This window comes from Carcharhinus amblyrhynchos, chromosome 3, assembly GCF_965287045.1.
Source record: "Carcharhinus amblyrhynchos chromosome 3, sCarAmb.v2.hapA, whole genome shotgun sequence".
Taxonomy (NCBI): Eukaryota; Metazoa; Chordata; class Chondrichthyes; order Carcharhiniformes; family Carcharhinidae; genus Carcharhinus; species Carcharhinus amblyrhynchos.
Window position 1 is genome coordinate 138,829,995 of NC_137326.1, and position 18,324 is coordinate 138,848,318.

The following is an 18,324-nucleotide window of genomic DNA, read 5'->3' on the forward strand; positions in this document are numbered from 1 at the left end:
AATAAGGTTAGTAAGGCACGACCTACCTGCTACAAAACCATGCTGACTATTTCTAATCAATTCATTACACTCCAAATAACTATAAATCCTATCCCTAATAATTTTTTCTAAAACCTTGCCCACAACAGAAGTAAGACTCACCGGTCTATAATTCCCGGCAAAGTCTCTGTTCCCCTTCTTAAACAATGGGACAACATTCGCTATCCTCCAATCCTCCGGGACTACACCAGAGACCAATGACGACCTGAAGATCTGAGCCAGAGGCTCTGCAATCACCTCTCTAGCCTCCCAGAGAATCCTAGGGTAGATCCCATCCGGACCAGGGGACTTATCTATTTTCAGCCCCTCAAGAATTTCCAGCACATCCTCTTTATCAACCGTAATACTGTCTATTTTACACCCCTGCAACCCAATGTCCTCCTCAGCTATATTCATGTCCCCCTGCGTGAACACCGAAGAGAAATATTGGTTCAATACTTCTCCAATCTCCTCCGGTTCCACACACAACATGTATGGGTATATATTGTGAGGTATATGTATAGGTATACATTGTAAGGTATATGTATGGGTATATATTGTGAGGTATATGTATAGGTATACATTGTGAGGTGCATGTATGGGTATACATTGTATCTATGGGGCCAGGGATTTTGCGCATGCCCAGTGGCCGGCAGATTGCTCGCTCTCTGCTCCCGGCCGCAGGTAGTGCGCATGAAACAGGCGGAACCAATCTCCGGGAGCGGGCGGGCGGTGGGAGAGTGGAGCGGGTCGGACGCCGTGCGGGGCGGGGGGAGTGGAGAGAGGGACGGACCGTGCGGGGCGCTGGAGACACCGCCCGGCGGAGAGGCTGGGAGAGGGAGCGGGGCAGGAGCGGCGGACATGGCGGACTTCAGCATCGACCACAGCAGCCTCCCCGCCGTCAACACAGGTAGGAACCGGGGGGGGGGAGGAGGCCTCAGACCCCACACCCTCACCTCACCTCACCCTCATCCCTCACCTCACCCTCATCCCTCACCTCACCCTCATCCCTCACCCTCATCCCTCACCTCACCCTCATCCCTCACCCTCATCCCTCACCTCACCCTCATCCCTCACCTCACCCTCATCCCTCATCTCACCCTCATCCCTCACCTCACCTCACCTCACCTCACCCTCATCCCTCACCTCACCCTCACCCCTCACCTCACCTTCATCCCTCATCCCTCACCTCACCCTCATCCCTCACCTCACCCTCATCCCTCACCTCACCCTCATCCCTCATCTCACCCTCATCCCTCACCTCACCTCACCTCACCTCACCCTCATCCCTCACCTCACCCTCACCCCTCACCTCACCTTCATCCCTCATCCCTCACCTCACCCTCATCCCTCACCTCACCCTCATCCCTCACCTCACCCTCATCCCTCACCTCACCCTCATCCCTCACCTCACCTCACCCTCACCCCTCACCTCACCTTCATCCCTCATCCCTCACCTCACCCTCATCCCTCACCTCACCCTCATCCCTCACCTCACCCTCATCCCTCACCTCACCCTCATCCCTCACCTCACCCTCATCCCTCACCTCACCCTCATCCCTCATCCCTCACCTCACCCTCATCCCTCATCCCTCACCTCACCCTCATCCCTCATCCCTCACCTCACCCTCATCCCTCACCTCACCCTCATCCCTCACCTCACCCTCATCCCTCACCTCACCTCACCCTCATCCCTCACCTCACCTCACCCTCATCCCTCACCTCACCCTCATCCCTCACCTCACCCTCATCCCTCACCTCACCCTCATCCCTCACCTCACCCTCATCCCTCACCTCACCCTCATCCCTCACCTCACCCTCATCCCTCACCTCACCCCTCATCCCTCACCTCACCCTCATCCCTCACCTCACCCTCATCCCTCACCCTCATCCCTCACCCTCATCCCTCACCTCACCCTCATCCCTCACCTCACCCTCATCCCTCACCTCACCCTCATCCCTCACCTCACCCTCATCCCTCACCTCACCCTCATCCCTCACCTCGCCTCACCCTCATCCCTCGCCTCACCCTCATCCCTCGCCTCACCCTCATCCCTCGCCTCACCCTCATCCCTCGCCTCACCCTCATCCCTCGCCTCACCCTCATCCCTCGCCTCACCCTCATCCCTCGCCTCACCCTCATCCCTCGCCTCACCCTCATCCCTCGCCTCACCCTCATCCCTCGCCTCACCCTCATCCCTCGCCTCACCCTCATCCCTCGCCTCACCCTCATCCCTCGCCTCACCCTCATCCCTCGCCTCACCCTCATCCCTCGCCTCACCCTCATCCCTCGCCTCACCCTCATCCCTCGCCTCACCCTCATCCCTCGCCTCACCCTCATCCCTCGCCTCACCCTCATCCCTCGCCTCACCCTCATCCCTCGCCTCACCCTCATCCCTCGCCTCACCCTCATCCCTCGCCTCACCCTCATCCCTCGCCTCACCCTCATCCCTCGCCTCACCCTCATCCCTCGCCTCACCCTCATCCCTCGCCTCACCCTCATCCCTCGCCTCACCCTCATCCCTCGCCTCACCCTCATCCCTCGCCTCACCCTCATCCCTCGCCTCACCCTCATCCCTCGCCTCACCCTCATCCCTCGCCTCACCCTCATCCCTCGCCTCACCCTCATCCCTCGCCTCACCCTCATCCCTCGCCTCACCCTCATCCCTCGCCTCACCCTCATCCCTCGCCTCACCCTCATCCCTCGCCTCACCCTCATCCCTCGCCTCATCCCTCACCTCACCCTCATCCCTCACCTCACCCTCATCCCTCACCTCACCCTCATCCCTCACCTCACCCTCATCCGTCACCTCACCTCACCTTCATCCGTCACCTCACCTCACCCTCATCCCTCACCTCACCCTCATCCCTCACCTCACCCTCATCCCTCACCTCACCTCACCTCACCCTCATCCCTCACCTCACCTCACCTCACCCTCATCCCTCACCTCACCCTCATCCCTCATCCCTCACCTCACCCTCATCCCTCACCTCACCCTCATCCCTCACCTCACCCTCATCCCTCACCTCACCCTCATCCCTCACCTCACCCTCATCCCTCACCTCACCCTCATCCCTCACCTCACCCTCATCCCTCACCTCACCCTCATCCCTCACCTCACCCTCATCCCTCACCTCACCTCACCCTCATCCCTCACCTCACCCTCATCCCTCACCTCACCTCACCTCACCCTCATCCCTCACCTCACCCTCATCCCTCACCTCACCCTCATCCCTCACCTCACCCTCATCCCTCACCTCACCCTCATCCCTCACCTCACCCTCATCCCTCACCTCACCCTCATCCCTCACCTCACCCTCATCCCTCACCTCACCTCACCCTCATCCTTCACCTCACCTCACCCTCATCCTTCACCTCACCTCACCCTCATCCCTCACCTCACCTCACCTTCATCCCTCACCTCACCTCACCTTCATCCCTCACCTCACCTCACCCTCATCCCTCACCTCACCCTCATCCCTCACCTCACCCTCATCCCTCACCTCACCTCACCTCACCCTCATCCCTCACCTCACCCTCATCCCTCACCTCACCCTCATCCCTCACCTCACCCTCATCCCTCACCTCACCCTCATCCCTCACCTCACCCTCATCCCTCACCTCACCCTCATCCCTCACCTCACCCTCATCCCTCACCTCACCCTCATCCCTCACCCTCATCCCTCACCTCACCCTCATCCCTCACCTCACCCTCATCCCTCACCTCACCCTCATCCCTCACCTCACCCTCATCCCTCACCTCACCCTCATCCCTCACCTCACCCTCATCCCTCACCTCACCCTCATCCCTCACCTCACCCTCATCCCTCACCTCACCCTCATCCCTCACCTCACCCTCATCCCTCACCTCACCCTCATCCCTCACCTCACCTCACCCTCATCCCTCACCTCACCTCACCCTCATCCCTCACCTCACCTCACCCTCATCCCTCACCTCACCTCACCCTCATCCCTCACCTCACCTCACCTCACCCTCATCCCTCACCTCACCTCCCCCTCATCCCGGGTCTTCCTCCAACCCATTTCCTCCCCTTTCCCCTCTAACTCTCCCCTCTGGTCCTCAGATCAGGAGGAGGCCATTCAGCCCTAGAGCCTTTCCCGCCTTTCTATCAGGTCATGCAGCTATGCAATCTTAAGTCCATCTCCCAGCCTTAGTCCTGTAATGTTTATTACTTATACCCATCTAATCATTTGAGACTTGGAATTTTTCAATTTCAATCCTCAGCACCTGTAACTTTGGGGAGAGTATTGCAGATTTTCATTCATGAAGAAGTTGCTCATTATCACCCTTGAACAGTTTAATTGTAAGATTATGGACTTCTTCCTGATTCTTCATCCATGGTGAATATTCCCCTAACGTATCTTCAAGTCTTCACCCCTGCTTTAGTCAATCTTTTCTTCTCCCCCCTCCGCCCCCCCCCGGCTCCGATCTGTCATTTGGGATTCAAGCTGAAACAGCCAGACTACAAAAGGTCTGATGTGATCGTGTGCAGCATTTCTCGCTGAGGGGTGCTGTCTCATGTCTGTTCAACCTGCTGATGACCATTATGTCCTTAACCAACATTTTGGATCAGGAGCAGACCAGTTCCTCTTCCTCCTCCTGACTTACCACTCCCTCTGCCCCCATCCCAAAATTAACTTGATATGTTGATGCTGTTAGGCAGAGCTGTAGCTAGTATTGGCAGGGCCATTTGTTAATCCTTAATTCAGCAAATGAGAGAATGCTGCCCCTGTCTTTGGTTTGGATATCTTAATCCTCCCCCTCAAGGTTTCTGTCAGAATCATTTTATTAAAACTGGGTGTAGCCACAAATGAGCGATACATTCTTCTGTAGATCTGGCAATCATTATGTAAGAATTATCATCAATACTTGAATTCCTTTCTTGAATTTTTGTAAATTGAAAATCAAACCAGGATCTTGTCAGAATCTAATTTAATGAAACATAGGTCATTTTAAGGTAGTAATCTAATAAGGATCCAGTCAGTGATTTATCATTATTTAAATCCAGTGGTAAAGCGCATTATTGGAGTGTCTCACTTGTGTTAAGTTCAGCGTTAGTCTCGTACTAGTTGTGGCATCAGTGAATAGTGAAGATTGTAGTGGAAGGTGATATGGAGGAACACTCAACAAAGTGAAGATTCTGTCCAGAATACAAAATAATTACTCTCTGAAAGGCATTACTCAAATTGAGGGATGTAGAACTTCAGTTGCTGTAGCTGACCCTCCAGTTCACACTCTATCCTGCATTGGAATGCTTTTCATAGTTTGGGATTGTACGGGCATCAGCTCTTGCAAAAGGCAGTAACAGCCTGCTGATGTCTTCTGTTCCAATTATGACATGATATCTAAACTATCTGTGATAATACAAAAGCACTTATTATTGAAAAGTTATTGTTGAATATGTTGCTGTCAGTATTTGTATTCATGTAAATTGTTTTGCCAATTTTCTCCTTTACTCTCCTGACACTTCGGCAGCTCCAAGCTGTTTTATGTTCAAAATTACTCCAGTGTGAAGTTCTGCACTGAGGACGTAGCAGCATAAATCGACATGTCAGCCCAGGCCAGAGAGAGGAGTTTCCATTTCTGTTGTACCTTTCATGATTTCAAGGGTGCCCCAAAGCACTCTGCAGCTGGTGAAGAACTTCTGTCACTTCTGTAATATTGGAAAAGCAGCAACCAATTTAAGTAGAGCAAACTCCCACACACAGCCGTGAGATAAACGACAAGCTAATTTCTTTATCTGTGATGTAGACTGAAGGACAAATGCTGACCGTAGTGAGGGGGAGAGCACCCTCTGCTTCCCTTCCAATAATGAAGTGGAATCTTCCACATCTACCCTAGTGGGACTGACATCTCACTTGAGAGATGGAACTGCTTGGAGTATGTGCTTCAGTTTCTGGAAGCTGAACCCACAATCTTCGCATTCTGAGTTGGAAGTGCTGTTGGTTAATGCCAAAGTGAGCCAATGAATTTGCTGCATTTTCAACAAGACTTTAGGATACTCGAGAGTGAAAGCTTATTCCTGTTTACTTAGAGTAATGATCTAAAAATAAAACATGCAGCATCAATTTCCCCAGAGCCTGAGATGTATGCAATGTAATCATTGAAGCAGAGAGATTCCTATAGTCCTTTGTGGACTGACTGACTATATGAGCTGTAAACATGCTTCAGCTACATTCCCACAATCATCAGTTGCAACAGAGCAATTGTTCAGACTATCTTGAGACTGCCCGAGGATCACTTTTGTCCCCAGTGTGTTATTAAAAACAGTGCAAGCAATTAGCTATTAGGCAACTGAAATCTGAGGTGTCAGCCTGGGTTCATCTCCTCGAGCTTCACTTCAAAGGAACGGGGGAGGCCATGTAGATCTCAAATGGGGTACAGTACAGATGGGAATGGGTCTGTCACTGTATAACACTGGGGTACAGTACTGGTGAAGATGGGTCTGTCACTGCGTAACATTGGGGTTCAGTACTGGTGGAGACTGGTCTGTCACTGTATAACTAGGGTGCAGTACTGGTGGGGATGGGTCTGTCACTGTATAACACTGGGGTGCAGTACTGGTGGGGATGGGTCTGTCACTGTATAACACTGGGGTACAGTACTGGTGGGGACGGGTCTGTCACTGTATAACACTGGGGTACAGTACTGGTGGGGACGGGTCTGTCACTGTATAACACTGGGGTGCAGTACTGGTGGGGACGGGTCTGTCACTGTATAACACTGGGGTACAGTACTGGTGGGGATGGGTCTGTCACTGTATAACACTGGGGTGCAGTACTGGTGGGGATGGGTCTGTCACTGTATAACTTGAGTAGTGTATCAGTGGGTAACCATGCTATTTGATCGCTAATATTCTTCCACATGTACATCGTTCAATTGTTCTATGAGGGCAAAGGGATTGTTGCTTATTGGACAACAGATCTAGGCTGGAATTCTGGGGATTGCTGAAAGTTGAGCCAGTGTCCTCCTGTATAGTTAGGACCCTTATATTTTAGATTGATGTGAGCTTGTGTGCTGTGGTAACTGTACAATCTGCTAGCTATATCCTTGGTGTGATATTATTCCATACTCCATGTACATAGCTCATGATTCACATCTGTTTCTAATGATTCAGGAAGGGTTGTTGAAATGTATCCTTACGTTGTGAGAGCGAGGCGCATGTATAATATTTGAAAGGTACACTTGCACAGGCAGTGCTGTGCTGACTCAACATTAGTCTTTATTTTAGTGGAATATGGTTTCTTATGTCTATTGCAATTTGTGGCAGTGATTTCATCTGGCACGATCTGCATTGTTTTGAGAGGGGTAATTGGCTCCATAAGGATTTAGCTGTCTACAAGTGTCTTGCAGCTCCATTCAGCATCAAAGGGTTATTAAATATATTGTTGTGTAGATTGAGTTAATTTCATGGCCAAGGGGCACATGTCTAATTTTCAAAGGTCTGCTAATGTTTGGCATTGTTTTGGCATGAGTACATTGACAATGAGGTTCAAAACTGCCTTCGGTGTGCCAGCGCAACCTGCAGTCGTCTGAGGGAGAGAGTGCTTGGAGACCAGGATCTCAGACTCGGCACCAAGTGTGGCGAATGGGATGCTGGCCTTCAGCGAATGGGATGCTGGCCTTCGTAGCGAGGGGGATTGAATATAAAAGTAGGGAGGTCTTGCTGCAGCTGTATAGGGCACTGGTGAGGCCGCAGCTGGAGTACAGTGTGCAGTTTTGGTCGCCGCACTTACGCAAGGATATTTTGGCCTTGGAGGGAGTGCAGAGGAGGTTTACTAGGCTGATACCGGAGTTGAGGGGGTTGAGCTATGAGGAGAGGCTGAATAAACTAGGCTTGTACTCGTTAGAGTTTAGAAGAATGAGGGGAGATCTCACTGAGACTTATAAGATGATGAATGGGATGGATAGGATAGAGGTGGAGAGGCTCTTCCCGCTCAGAAAGGACAGTAGGACTAGAGGGCACAGCCTCAAGATAAAGGGGGGGCGGTTTAGAACGGAGTTGAGGAGGAACTTCTTCACTCAAAGGGTGGTGAATCTCTGGAATTCTCTGCCCGTTGAAGTGGTGGAAGCTGCCTCGCTAAATATTTTTAAGACGCGGGTTGATAGGTTTTTGATAGGCAAGGGGATTAAGGGTTATGGGGAGAGGGCAGGAATGTGGAACTGAGACACGACAGATCAGCCATGATCTTATTGAATGGCGGGGCAGGCTCGAGGGGCTGAATGGCCTACTCCTGCTCCTATTTCTTATGTTCTTATGATATTTGCCCTCCTGTCTGGCTCAGAGACCTGGACAATGTACAGCAGCTACTTCAAACCCTGGTGAAGTACCACCAATGCTGCCTACACCAGATCCTGCAAATCCATTGGCAGGATTCGTGCATTGTGTCAGTGTTCTCACTGAGGACTACATACAGTGGCACAATAGTCAGCATTGCTGCCTCAGCGTGATGGACCCGGGTTCATTTCCAGCCTTGAGTGGGTGATTGTGTGGATATTGCACCTTCTTCCTGTGTCTCTGTGAGTTTCTTCCGTGTGCTCTGGTTTCCTCCCACAGTCCAAAAATGTGTGGGTTCAGTTGATTGCCTATGCTAAATTGCCACTTAATATCCAAAAATATGTAGGGTAGGGGGATTAGCCGTGGGAAATGTGCTGGGTTGCGGGGATAGGGTGGAGGAGAGCACATGAGTGGAATGCTCTTTTGGAGTGTCGGTGCAGACTTGATGGGCCAAATGGCCTCTTTTCTGCACTGTAGGGATTCTATGTTCCTAAATGATAGGATCACTTTGCCACCATCTTTCACTTTGGGATAGATTGCTAGAGGATAGATTACTTTCAATTCTTGTTCACAGCAAGCCCCTGTCAGTCAAAACATATTTGGATGCATGATGTGCCTCTTCTCTGCCCTGACAATGTGCTTCAGTCTCTTTACATCTCCATTTTCTCACCAGACATCCTGGGACCTTTCTGATCCAGCTTACCAACATTGCAGCATGCATCTACAGCAGCTGGCTCTGGCTGCATAAAGTGAATTTTGCTCAGGATTTGTAGGGTGTTTGGACCTCTCGGCCCAGCAATCTTGTCAGTCTTGATCTGTGAGCTGCCAGGTTAAAGCCCAGTGTACTGGACTGGATCTCCCAGCATGGGCCTGCCTTTCTGAACTGTAAGGTGTTGGCAATTCTAAAATAAACTCATTGATTCAACACAAAATTCAGGTATTTCATTAAAAGTGAGTTTTCACACTTGATCAAGCTGGGGGTCAAAATTCCAGAGCCACCTCCCGAACAGTATCTTCACCACATGGACTGCAGCAGTTCAAGAAAGAAGTCTCACAACACCAGGTTAAAGTTCAACAGGTTTATTTGGAATCACGAGCTTTCAGAGCGCTGCTCCTTCTTCAGGCAGTTCATGAAGGCTGGTCAACACCACTTTATCAAGGGGAACCAGGGGTGGCCAACAACAACCACATCCTGAGAATGAATTTTCAAAAAAAAACGCTTTGGGATTTTTCTTGGCCGTTTTCCCCATGGAGAAGATCTGCAAATGAGTAATTCTAAAAACTACCTAAAGTTGTTAGTTTTCAGGGCAACCCCTAGTGAGCTGTGACTGTTGACAGATGAAGGGTAAGTACTGTGTGGGATGAGAAGGTACACTCTGTCAAAGATCAAACAGAATAAATTCTCAGTGATTCTGTGTTTGAGTTAAAAAGGTTGGAGAGGATCTGAATGAGATGCTTGTAATGATGAAGGAATTTGTTTTAAATGGAGCAAACCTACTTCAACTGTTGGGAAATAAAATTCTGCATTGTAGGGATTCTGAGTGAAGCTGTTCAGCAATGAAACCAGGAATTTTCTCAGAGTATCCTTCCTCCAAAAAAACTGAATGCTGAGTTGAGTGAAATGTTCAAGACTGAAATTGATGGAATTTTGATTTGTAAGGGCAGCAAAGAATGTGAAGTATAAGCAGACTATTAAATTAAGATACAGATCAATAAAATGCTACATTTGATTTTTCAGAAAGCTTTAGTTAAGGTTCACACAAAGAGTCAGTAAACAAAATTAGAGCACATGGGATTGGATAGGGACATGATATACCGGCGTGTATTGAGAACTGGTCAGTGGACAGATTAGGAATAATTGGGTTATTTTTAGATTGGCAGGCTGTGACCAGTGGGGTACCACAGGTATCAGTACTTGGGCCAATCTATATCCACGATTTGGATGTGGGGACTAAAAGTATTATTTCCAACTTTACGTGTGACACAAAACTAGGTTGAGGTATGAGTTGTGAGGAGGATGCAAAGACGCTTCAATGGGCAGGTACGTGGTCCTCCATGAAGCTGGTGCATCTATCAGCATCGAAACCTTGCTACTGCAGAACCACCTCTGATGGACAAGCCATTGTGTCCGGATGCCCAGAAACCACCTCCCTCCACAGGTTCTTTTCTCCCAGCTCTCCCATGTCCAACGGTCTAAGGACGGGCAAAGGGAAAGGTACAAGGATGCCTCAAGACTGCATTAATGCAGGGAGGTATTGACACCACTGGCTGGGAGAAGGCTGCACACCACTTGGCATTGCTCTACCTGATCTATCAATGGCAAGGCTGCTTTGAAGCTCAGCGAATTAATAGTGAGGCAAAATGATGGTGGTGGAGGAGAGAGAGGAATCCCTACGCGGGGCTGAAAATTCTACTGCCCAGCACAACCACATACTTCCCAGAATTGGACTCTTCGTCATCTGCAAATTGATTTTGAGAGTGCCAACAACATTATGAGTAATACATCACCGCATCACTCTCACACAACCAGTATCTTTTAAAACATTTGCATCAGAGAATTTCAATGCAAAGGCTAGTGGACAGTCAGTGGGGGGTGCAGTGAAACATAGTGCTGTAGCAGTTATTGCACTCAACCCAGAGGATGAGAGATCACCTCCTGGCCTTGCCCACTCTCACTCTGGGCCTCCCCAGTTTCACACCAATGTGGTCAACTTTGAAGTGGCCTAGCAAGACATGTAGTCCTTTCAAACTACCAGCAGTTCAAGAAAGTAGCTCACCATCATCTTTACAGGGCAACAAAGGGCAGGCAATAAATGTTGGTTAAAGTAAGGGGCAGGAGGTTGAGGCGGGATGTGAGAAAACCTTTTTCACCCAAAGGGTGGTGGGAGTCTGGAACTCACTGTCTGAAAGGCTGGTTGATTTGTGTGGAGATTGCTGCTTATGTTAATCTCATGCACTCCATTCAGTCCAGAATGAATGTGTTTGAAATTCCCAGTGCAGGTTTTTGTTTCAGATTCATTTTGAGATTTTGTTTTGAGCAAGCTGCCTAAATCTGAGCAGAATCTTTTATCTCAGTTAAAATCGAAGGTTGAACAAGCACTGTTTGAGCCTAATTCAGTAAAAAGTCTTATACCAGGTTAAAGTCCAACAGGTTTATTTGGAATCACGAGCTTTCAGAACACTGCCCCTTCACCAGGTGAGTGGCGAGTTGGACTCACAAAGAGGGCATATATAGACAAAGACACAATTGCAATATAATGATTGGAATGTGAGCTTTTACAGGTAAAGAAAGTCTTTACAGGTACAGACAATGTGAGTGGAGAGAGAGATAATCACAGGTTAAAGAGGTGTGAATTGTCTCAAGCCAGGACAGTTAGTAAGATTTTTACAAGCTCAGGCCAAATGGTGGGGGTTACATGTAGTGTGACATGAACCCAAGATCCTGGTTGAGGCTGTCCTCATGCACGCGGAACTTGGCTATCAGTTTCTGCTCAGCGATCCTGTGTTGTTGTGTTGCTCTTGAAAGCCACTTTGAATGCCCTTGACTTCTGAAGTGTTCCCCAACTTGAAGGGAACACTCCTGCCTGGCGATTGTTGCGTGGTGTCCATTCGTCCGTTGTCGTAGTATTTGCATGGTCTCGCCAATGTACCACACCTCGGGACATTCTTCCCTGTAACATATCAGGTATGATGTGGGTATGCCGGCGTTGGACTGGTGTAAACACAGTAAAAAATCTGACAACACCAGGTTTTAGTCCAACCTATTTATTTGATAGTATATTATCAAATAAATAGGTTGGACTAAAACCTGGTGTTGTCAGACTTTTTACATATCAGGTAGACAACGTTGGCCGAATTGCATGAATATGTACCGTGTACTTTGTGGGTGATGTTCTCACATGAGATGGTGGTATCCATGTTGATCCAGCACGTCTTGCAGGGTTTTGTAATGTCATGGCTGCTGTTCTCCTGAAGGCTGGGTAGTTTCCTGTGAAGAATGGTCTGTTTGAGGTTGCGCAGTTGTTTGAAGGCAAGTAATGGGGATGGCCTTGGCAAGATGTTTGTCTTCGTCGATGACATGATGAAAGCTCCAAAGAAGATGTCATAGTTTCTCCTCACTGGGGAAGTATCGGACGACGAAGGGTAATCTGTCCGCCGTGTCCCACGTTTGTCTTCTGAGGAGGTCGGTGCAGTTTTTCATTGTGGCGCGTCAGAACTGTTGATCGATGAGTCGAGTGCCATATGCTGTTCTTACAAGCCTAATACTGAATAATTTAAAAAAAACACAGCTTTCAGCCATTGCCTGTTGATTTCCTGTATTTTAAAGCAGATGTAATTAACTGGTGGAGACATGAGATGAGTGTACTTTAGGAAGAACAGTTGGGTTTGGACCTCTGATTCCCGAAGCTCTCCACAACTTGGGACAATGGGGGTTGGGTGGAGACCTCCAAGCCCCCTGTTTGGGTAGATTTGCTGTAGATTTGTTGATGGAGGTTGATCACATGGTGAATCAGTACTTCCATTATCGTCCACAACATGCCCAACTGCTTCCACCTTAAACATTCAGTCCCTCCACTGCTAGCAGCCGTGTGTATCATCTTCAAGGTGCACTGCAGGATCTCACCAAGATTCCTTCGGCAGCACGTTCTAAACTAGTGGCCTGTATTGCCAAGAAAGACAAAAGCAGCTGACACACGGGAACACCACTACCTGCAAGTTGTCCAGCCCCCACACCATCCTGACTTGACATTATATCGGTATTACAATCTGTGGGAAATCCCGAAATGGACTGTGGACTGCAGTGGTTCTAGAAGGTAACTCAGCATCTCCTTGTTAAGGGCCATTTGGGATGAGCGATGAACGCTATCCTGGTCAGCAACACCCACATCTTGTGGGAAAGTAAAATAAAATGCGCCCATCAGGATGATGGAAGGAGAATTTAATTGGCCTTAGTCTCTTCTGTTGTTTTGCAAGTCCTCTGCTGAAGTTGAGGCTGGAGCTGATACACTGGTTGACCTGTGTGTTGATGTGTTAACGAACCATCCAGTTGTGCAAATGAGCAAAGTGTACTCTGTCGAAACTCTTACTCCGTTCTGTCTTCAACTCCTACACATAATGGTTATATGAGCAGGTTCAAAGAGTGTTGTGTGGTTTTATTATATTATGAATCACCAATTTCTAGCGGAGGGAGTAAGTGGAACAATGCAAACATTGTTAACTCTGAGTTGAAAATGTGTTGAGGAGAGGGTTGGTGGGGCAGATGCTGGACCTGGTTCTGGCTGTGGAAATTCCACTTGAATCTGAACGACTTGAAATGTGTGTGACCCAGATTGCTTCCTAACTTTTGCCTCGGTCAGCTTATTGTGTTCTTACAGCCCTCGGGTCACTTTTCCTGCATTGGTCACTCAATGTGCAGCTTTTGTTTTTAGTAACAGCTCACAGCAACCAGTCCCATTCTCACTAAAAGCATTTTTTTAAAAACTTTATTCCAATCCAATCAAGTCAAATTAAACACAATTCAGAGTCCCAACAAGTTGGGACATTCCCGATCCAAGCTGACAAGACAGGGCTCTCACCTCCTGTCTTGGGCTTGATTTACATGATCCAAGCTGACTGGAGTAGATGTAGCTCCTCCTCCAGAGCGTGATCTTATTTGCATCTTAGCCAAATAGCCGAGATGCCGCTTTAAAAAATTGCTTCAAATGAAGCTGAAATGTAACCTAATGACTTCAACCAAGTGCAGCATGTCGATACTACACTTGATCTTAGACTCCAGCTTGAGGACAGACCGAGCAATTTGCAAATGTATGATTTGAATGATCAAAAGTGGTAAAACCTCTTGGCTTGTTCAGCCTACGATTGACTGGATTTGGGTACTCAGCTCTCTTCACTCGCTGCAGAATAATGACTTTTCACTTCATAACACTCAACATTCCAGAGTGTTTGTTCATTGTTTCCTTCCTCTCCAGAAGCTCGTAACTCAGTGTGTAAAGTTCCACAGATGTCAGCTCTCCTTCAGAGCATTCCCAAAATGGGCAGTCACGATGTATGTGGAGGTAGATGCGAGGCAACAAACTCTGAGATTTGTTGTTGTAGCTCCACTGTCAAGCCAGCAGTGTTCAGGTAACGGTGCTGAGCAGTGTGTGGCCAGCTATCTGACTGTTCTGTTCTACAGTGTGCTGTACATTTACCAACAGGACCATGGGAAGAACATAGGATTAGAAGGGGACCATTTAGCACCTCAAGTCTGTTCTACCATTCAGTCAGACTTAGTTGACTTGTATCTCATTTCCTTGATGTCTGTGATCAACAAAAATGTTGAATTTTACAGCACAGGAAGAGGCCTTTCAGCCCATCATGTATGTGCTGGCCAACAAGCACCTATCTATTCGAATTCCATTTTCCAACACTTGCCCCAAAGCCTTGTTTGCTGTGACGTTTCAGATGCTCATCAACTGGTTTCTTTAGTGGGTCTGAGCATGTGGGAGTGACATCGTTGGATTTAGGTTTACTATGAGGGACCTGTGTAACTAGCTGCCTCCACTTTTATGGCTATGTTACACACTATTTCCATAACTAAAGAAGATTGAAAATCTCAATGTGTTTGACTGTCTTTGTGTGGCCAATTTACCACACCGTCCAAATCTCAGACTATGTGTACCACAGTTGTTGGAGGAAAGGAAGGGCAGATTTCCATTATCTTTTGGGTAGAAATAGTGCTCCCTGAATCAAGAGGAGGTGGTGTGGCATTGTGGTATTGCCGCTGAATTAGGAATCCAGAGACTCGGTAGTGCTCTGGGGCACTGGGTTCGAATCCACAGCAATTGGTGAAATGCTGAATTTGATAAAAAAATCAAATGAAAAGCCTAATGATGACCATCTATTTACTCTGTCTACACTTCCCGCTGCCTCGGCAAAGCAGTCAGCGTAATCAAGGTCCCCACACCCCATTCGCTCTTCCACCACCTTCCTTCGGGAAAAAGATACAAAAGTCTGAGGTCATGTACCAACTGACTCGAGAACAACTTCTTCCCTGCTGCTGTTAGACTTTTGAATAGACCGACCTGACACTAAGTTTATCTTTTTCTACACCCTAGCTATGACTGTAACACCACATTCTGCACTCTGTTCTTTCCTTCTCTATGAATGGTATGCTTTGTCTATATAGCACGCAAGAAACAGTACTTTTCACTGTATACTAATAAATCAAATCAGAATGACCTTTAGGGAAGGAAATCTGCTGTCCTTGCCCGGTCTGACCTACATGTGACTCCGGATCCACAGCAATGTGGTTGACTGTTAATTTGCCTCTGCGATGGGCAATTGACGTTAGCCCAGCCAGCAATGCCCATATCCCACAAACACACAAGAGAAAAGATGACCTCAAATCATAAGATTGTCTTTCCTTGTTGTGGATTTGCTCCTAGAGCTGCGACTTTATTTATAGTTAGCCTAGTCAGTCCCTGCATTTCAGACATCTCAGTTACATTCCTTAGCTTTCTAAACTCGAGGGAATAGAAACCAGGTTTACGTAATTTGTTCACATAATTCATCTTCTGAACCCCAGTACATTCTGTGCAGTATCCTCAGCAAGTTCAATATATCGCTCCTGAATGTAATGTCCAGACTGAACTCAGAACTCCAGATGGAATCTTAATGAAACTCTGTTCACCTGAAGCAATGCTTCCTTGTTATTTCAGTGAGAGTGTGTGTGTGTCACAGCTTTATGTAAACCACTGACACAGTTGGTTGTAGCTGCTTTAGGGAGATGGGCAGTGATGATAGCCTCAGTTGCATCAACCTGTCTTCATCAGTGCGGTTGTTTTATTTCAGGAAGTCACTATCTTCACCATTCTAACGCCATCGACAGCAATGAATGCAGCTGCTTCCTCTGGCTCGAAATTGCCTTGATTTTGCCACTCAGATTTTCACATGGTCACTTGAGTAGGAAACTGAGGCTGCAGGTTGTTGAGAAATCAAGGAAAAGAGCAATGTAGATTAGAGATGTACTTGAGCTAGATGATAGAGTGGTGGTTAGATGATCAATCTGGGTTTTACATTACAGAGATGGGGACTGAAAGAATGCTAAGAGGTCCTCAGCAAGAATAGTGAATGATTAGCTGAGCCTATGTCTCAACACAGAGCAATGCTAACTACTCTGTCACCATGCTGTCTGATATAAGGTGGAGAAAGAGGCCAGTGGTCGCATCATTCCTATGCCACATTTTTGGAAGAACTGTCCAAATTGTCTGATTTTTCCCATTTTATCTGCATTTCCCTGCAAGTTTACTACTTCAAGGATTTCTCCCACTCCTGTTTGAAAGTTCCTATTCAATCTGCACTCTTTCAGGCAACTTATTCCAGTTCGAATAACCTGCTTTGTAAATGTCCCTTCGTTTTTCCTTTTGCCAATTATCTTAAATCAGTATCCTCTGATCACTGATTTCTGCCAGTGCAAAACCGTTTCTTTTTGTTTATAACACCTCCTAAGAAGTGCCCCTTTCACTGTCTCTATTATAAGGAGAATAACCACAACTTCTCCAATCTCTCCATAACAGGAATTGCCAAAGGGAACTGAAATCTGCTGTTTGATTCTTTTCAATCTCTTACTAAGTTGAATGAGGATCGGAGATGGGCACTGTTACTATCCATCAGGTGTATCATTGAAATGAATTGGCCATGCTAAATTCTCCCTCCGTGTACCGGAATAGGTAAAGTCCAAGCAGTTTATTTGATAGTAATCCCACGAGCTTTCGGAAACGGTGTTCCTTCGTCAGGTGTGTGGAAGTTCCATGCACCTGACGAAGGAACACGATTTCTGAAAGCTTGTGGGATTACTATCAAATAAACTGCTTGGACTTTAACCTGGCGTTGTGAGACTTCTTACTGTGTTTACCCCAGTCCAACACTGGCATCTCTACATCATACTTGAATAGGTGCCAGTGTGTGGTGACTAGGAGATTTTCACAGTAACTTCATTGCAGTGCTAATGTGCTTGTGTTTGTGACCCCAAAAAAAACTTAAAATGTGTGGAAGGGCTTTAAATGAAACCCTGGTATAATTGAAGATGTTGTGGCCCTTTTTATTGTTCTTACTTCCAGAAGAAATGGCACGGAGACCATGCAAAGAATTTTACAAAGATGATCCCCAGGATGAGAGGTTTGGGTTATGGGAAGACTAAAGAAACTGGGGCAGCTTTTTATTGTAGCACAAGATGGAGAGGATTGATAGAGGTGTCCAGAATTATTTATTTTATTTTTCTAATTGCAGGCAGTTGTTCAAGCTCGAACTTGGGTTATCAGGAATAATGGACAAAACAATCCTAATTAGTTTATAAAAGGAATGGGATGAATTTTTAAATAAAATTTTAAAACAATATTGGGGAAAGAAAAGTTTATGGAGTCTTTGAGATCCATATGGGTGGGCTGATTGGCCTCTGTCTGCTTGAAAATTCTGTCACCTAAATCTTCAACTCTAATCCTGGCCTCCTGTGCGCAGTGTAAAATTTTTCAGGTTTGTGTTCTCCTAGGTAACACTGTCTATGTGCAGAGCACTGCCATTGGCACCAGTCCCACACCAAGGCCTACTTTTCACCCATTCCTGGCCTCACAACAGTCCACCTGTGCCCCAAAACATCAAAATCAAAACTTTTGCCCGTGTTAACAAATTTTTTAAGTGGTTCCTTCATTCCTAAAGCCCCTACCGCCCCATCCCCCGTGCCTGCCTTCGCATCTTCCTTATAGAATGCTACAGCACAGAAGGAGGCTATTCAGCCCATTGAATTAGTACCAGTACTTTGGAAGAACAATCCAGTTTGTTATATTTCTCCTCTTTGTTGATATCTTTCTCTTTCAATTAATGTTAATAATTGAATTGTCTTTTGAAGGTTACTCTTGAATTTGCTTCCACTAGCCTTTCAGGCAGCAGATTCCAGATTATAACTCAGTGTAAAAAATGATTTTCCTTATGTCACCTTTTTTTTTACCAATTGCCTGTGCTGGGTTG

The 18,324-nt window shown here is 47.2% G+C and overlaps 1 protein-coding gene across 3 annotated transcripts in view; it reads left to right on the forward strand.

Annotated features, from left to right (window-relative positions):
- The first annotated feature begins 824 nt into the window (after nt 1-824).
- The window catches only part of ccdc50a (coiled-coil domain containing 50a), an 82,789-nt gene continuing 65,289 nt past the window's right edge, over nt 825-18,324 (forward strand). For all 3 annotated transcript variants that reach the window (XM_080186104.1, XM_080186106.1, XM_080186105.1), the window contains exon 1: nt 825-928. In XM_080186104.1, coding sequence (XP_080042230.1) covers nt 880-928 — 49 coding nt within the window. In that variant the 5' untranslated portion in view covers nt 825-879. The remainder of the gene's footprint in view (nt 929-18,324) is intronic.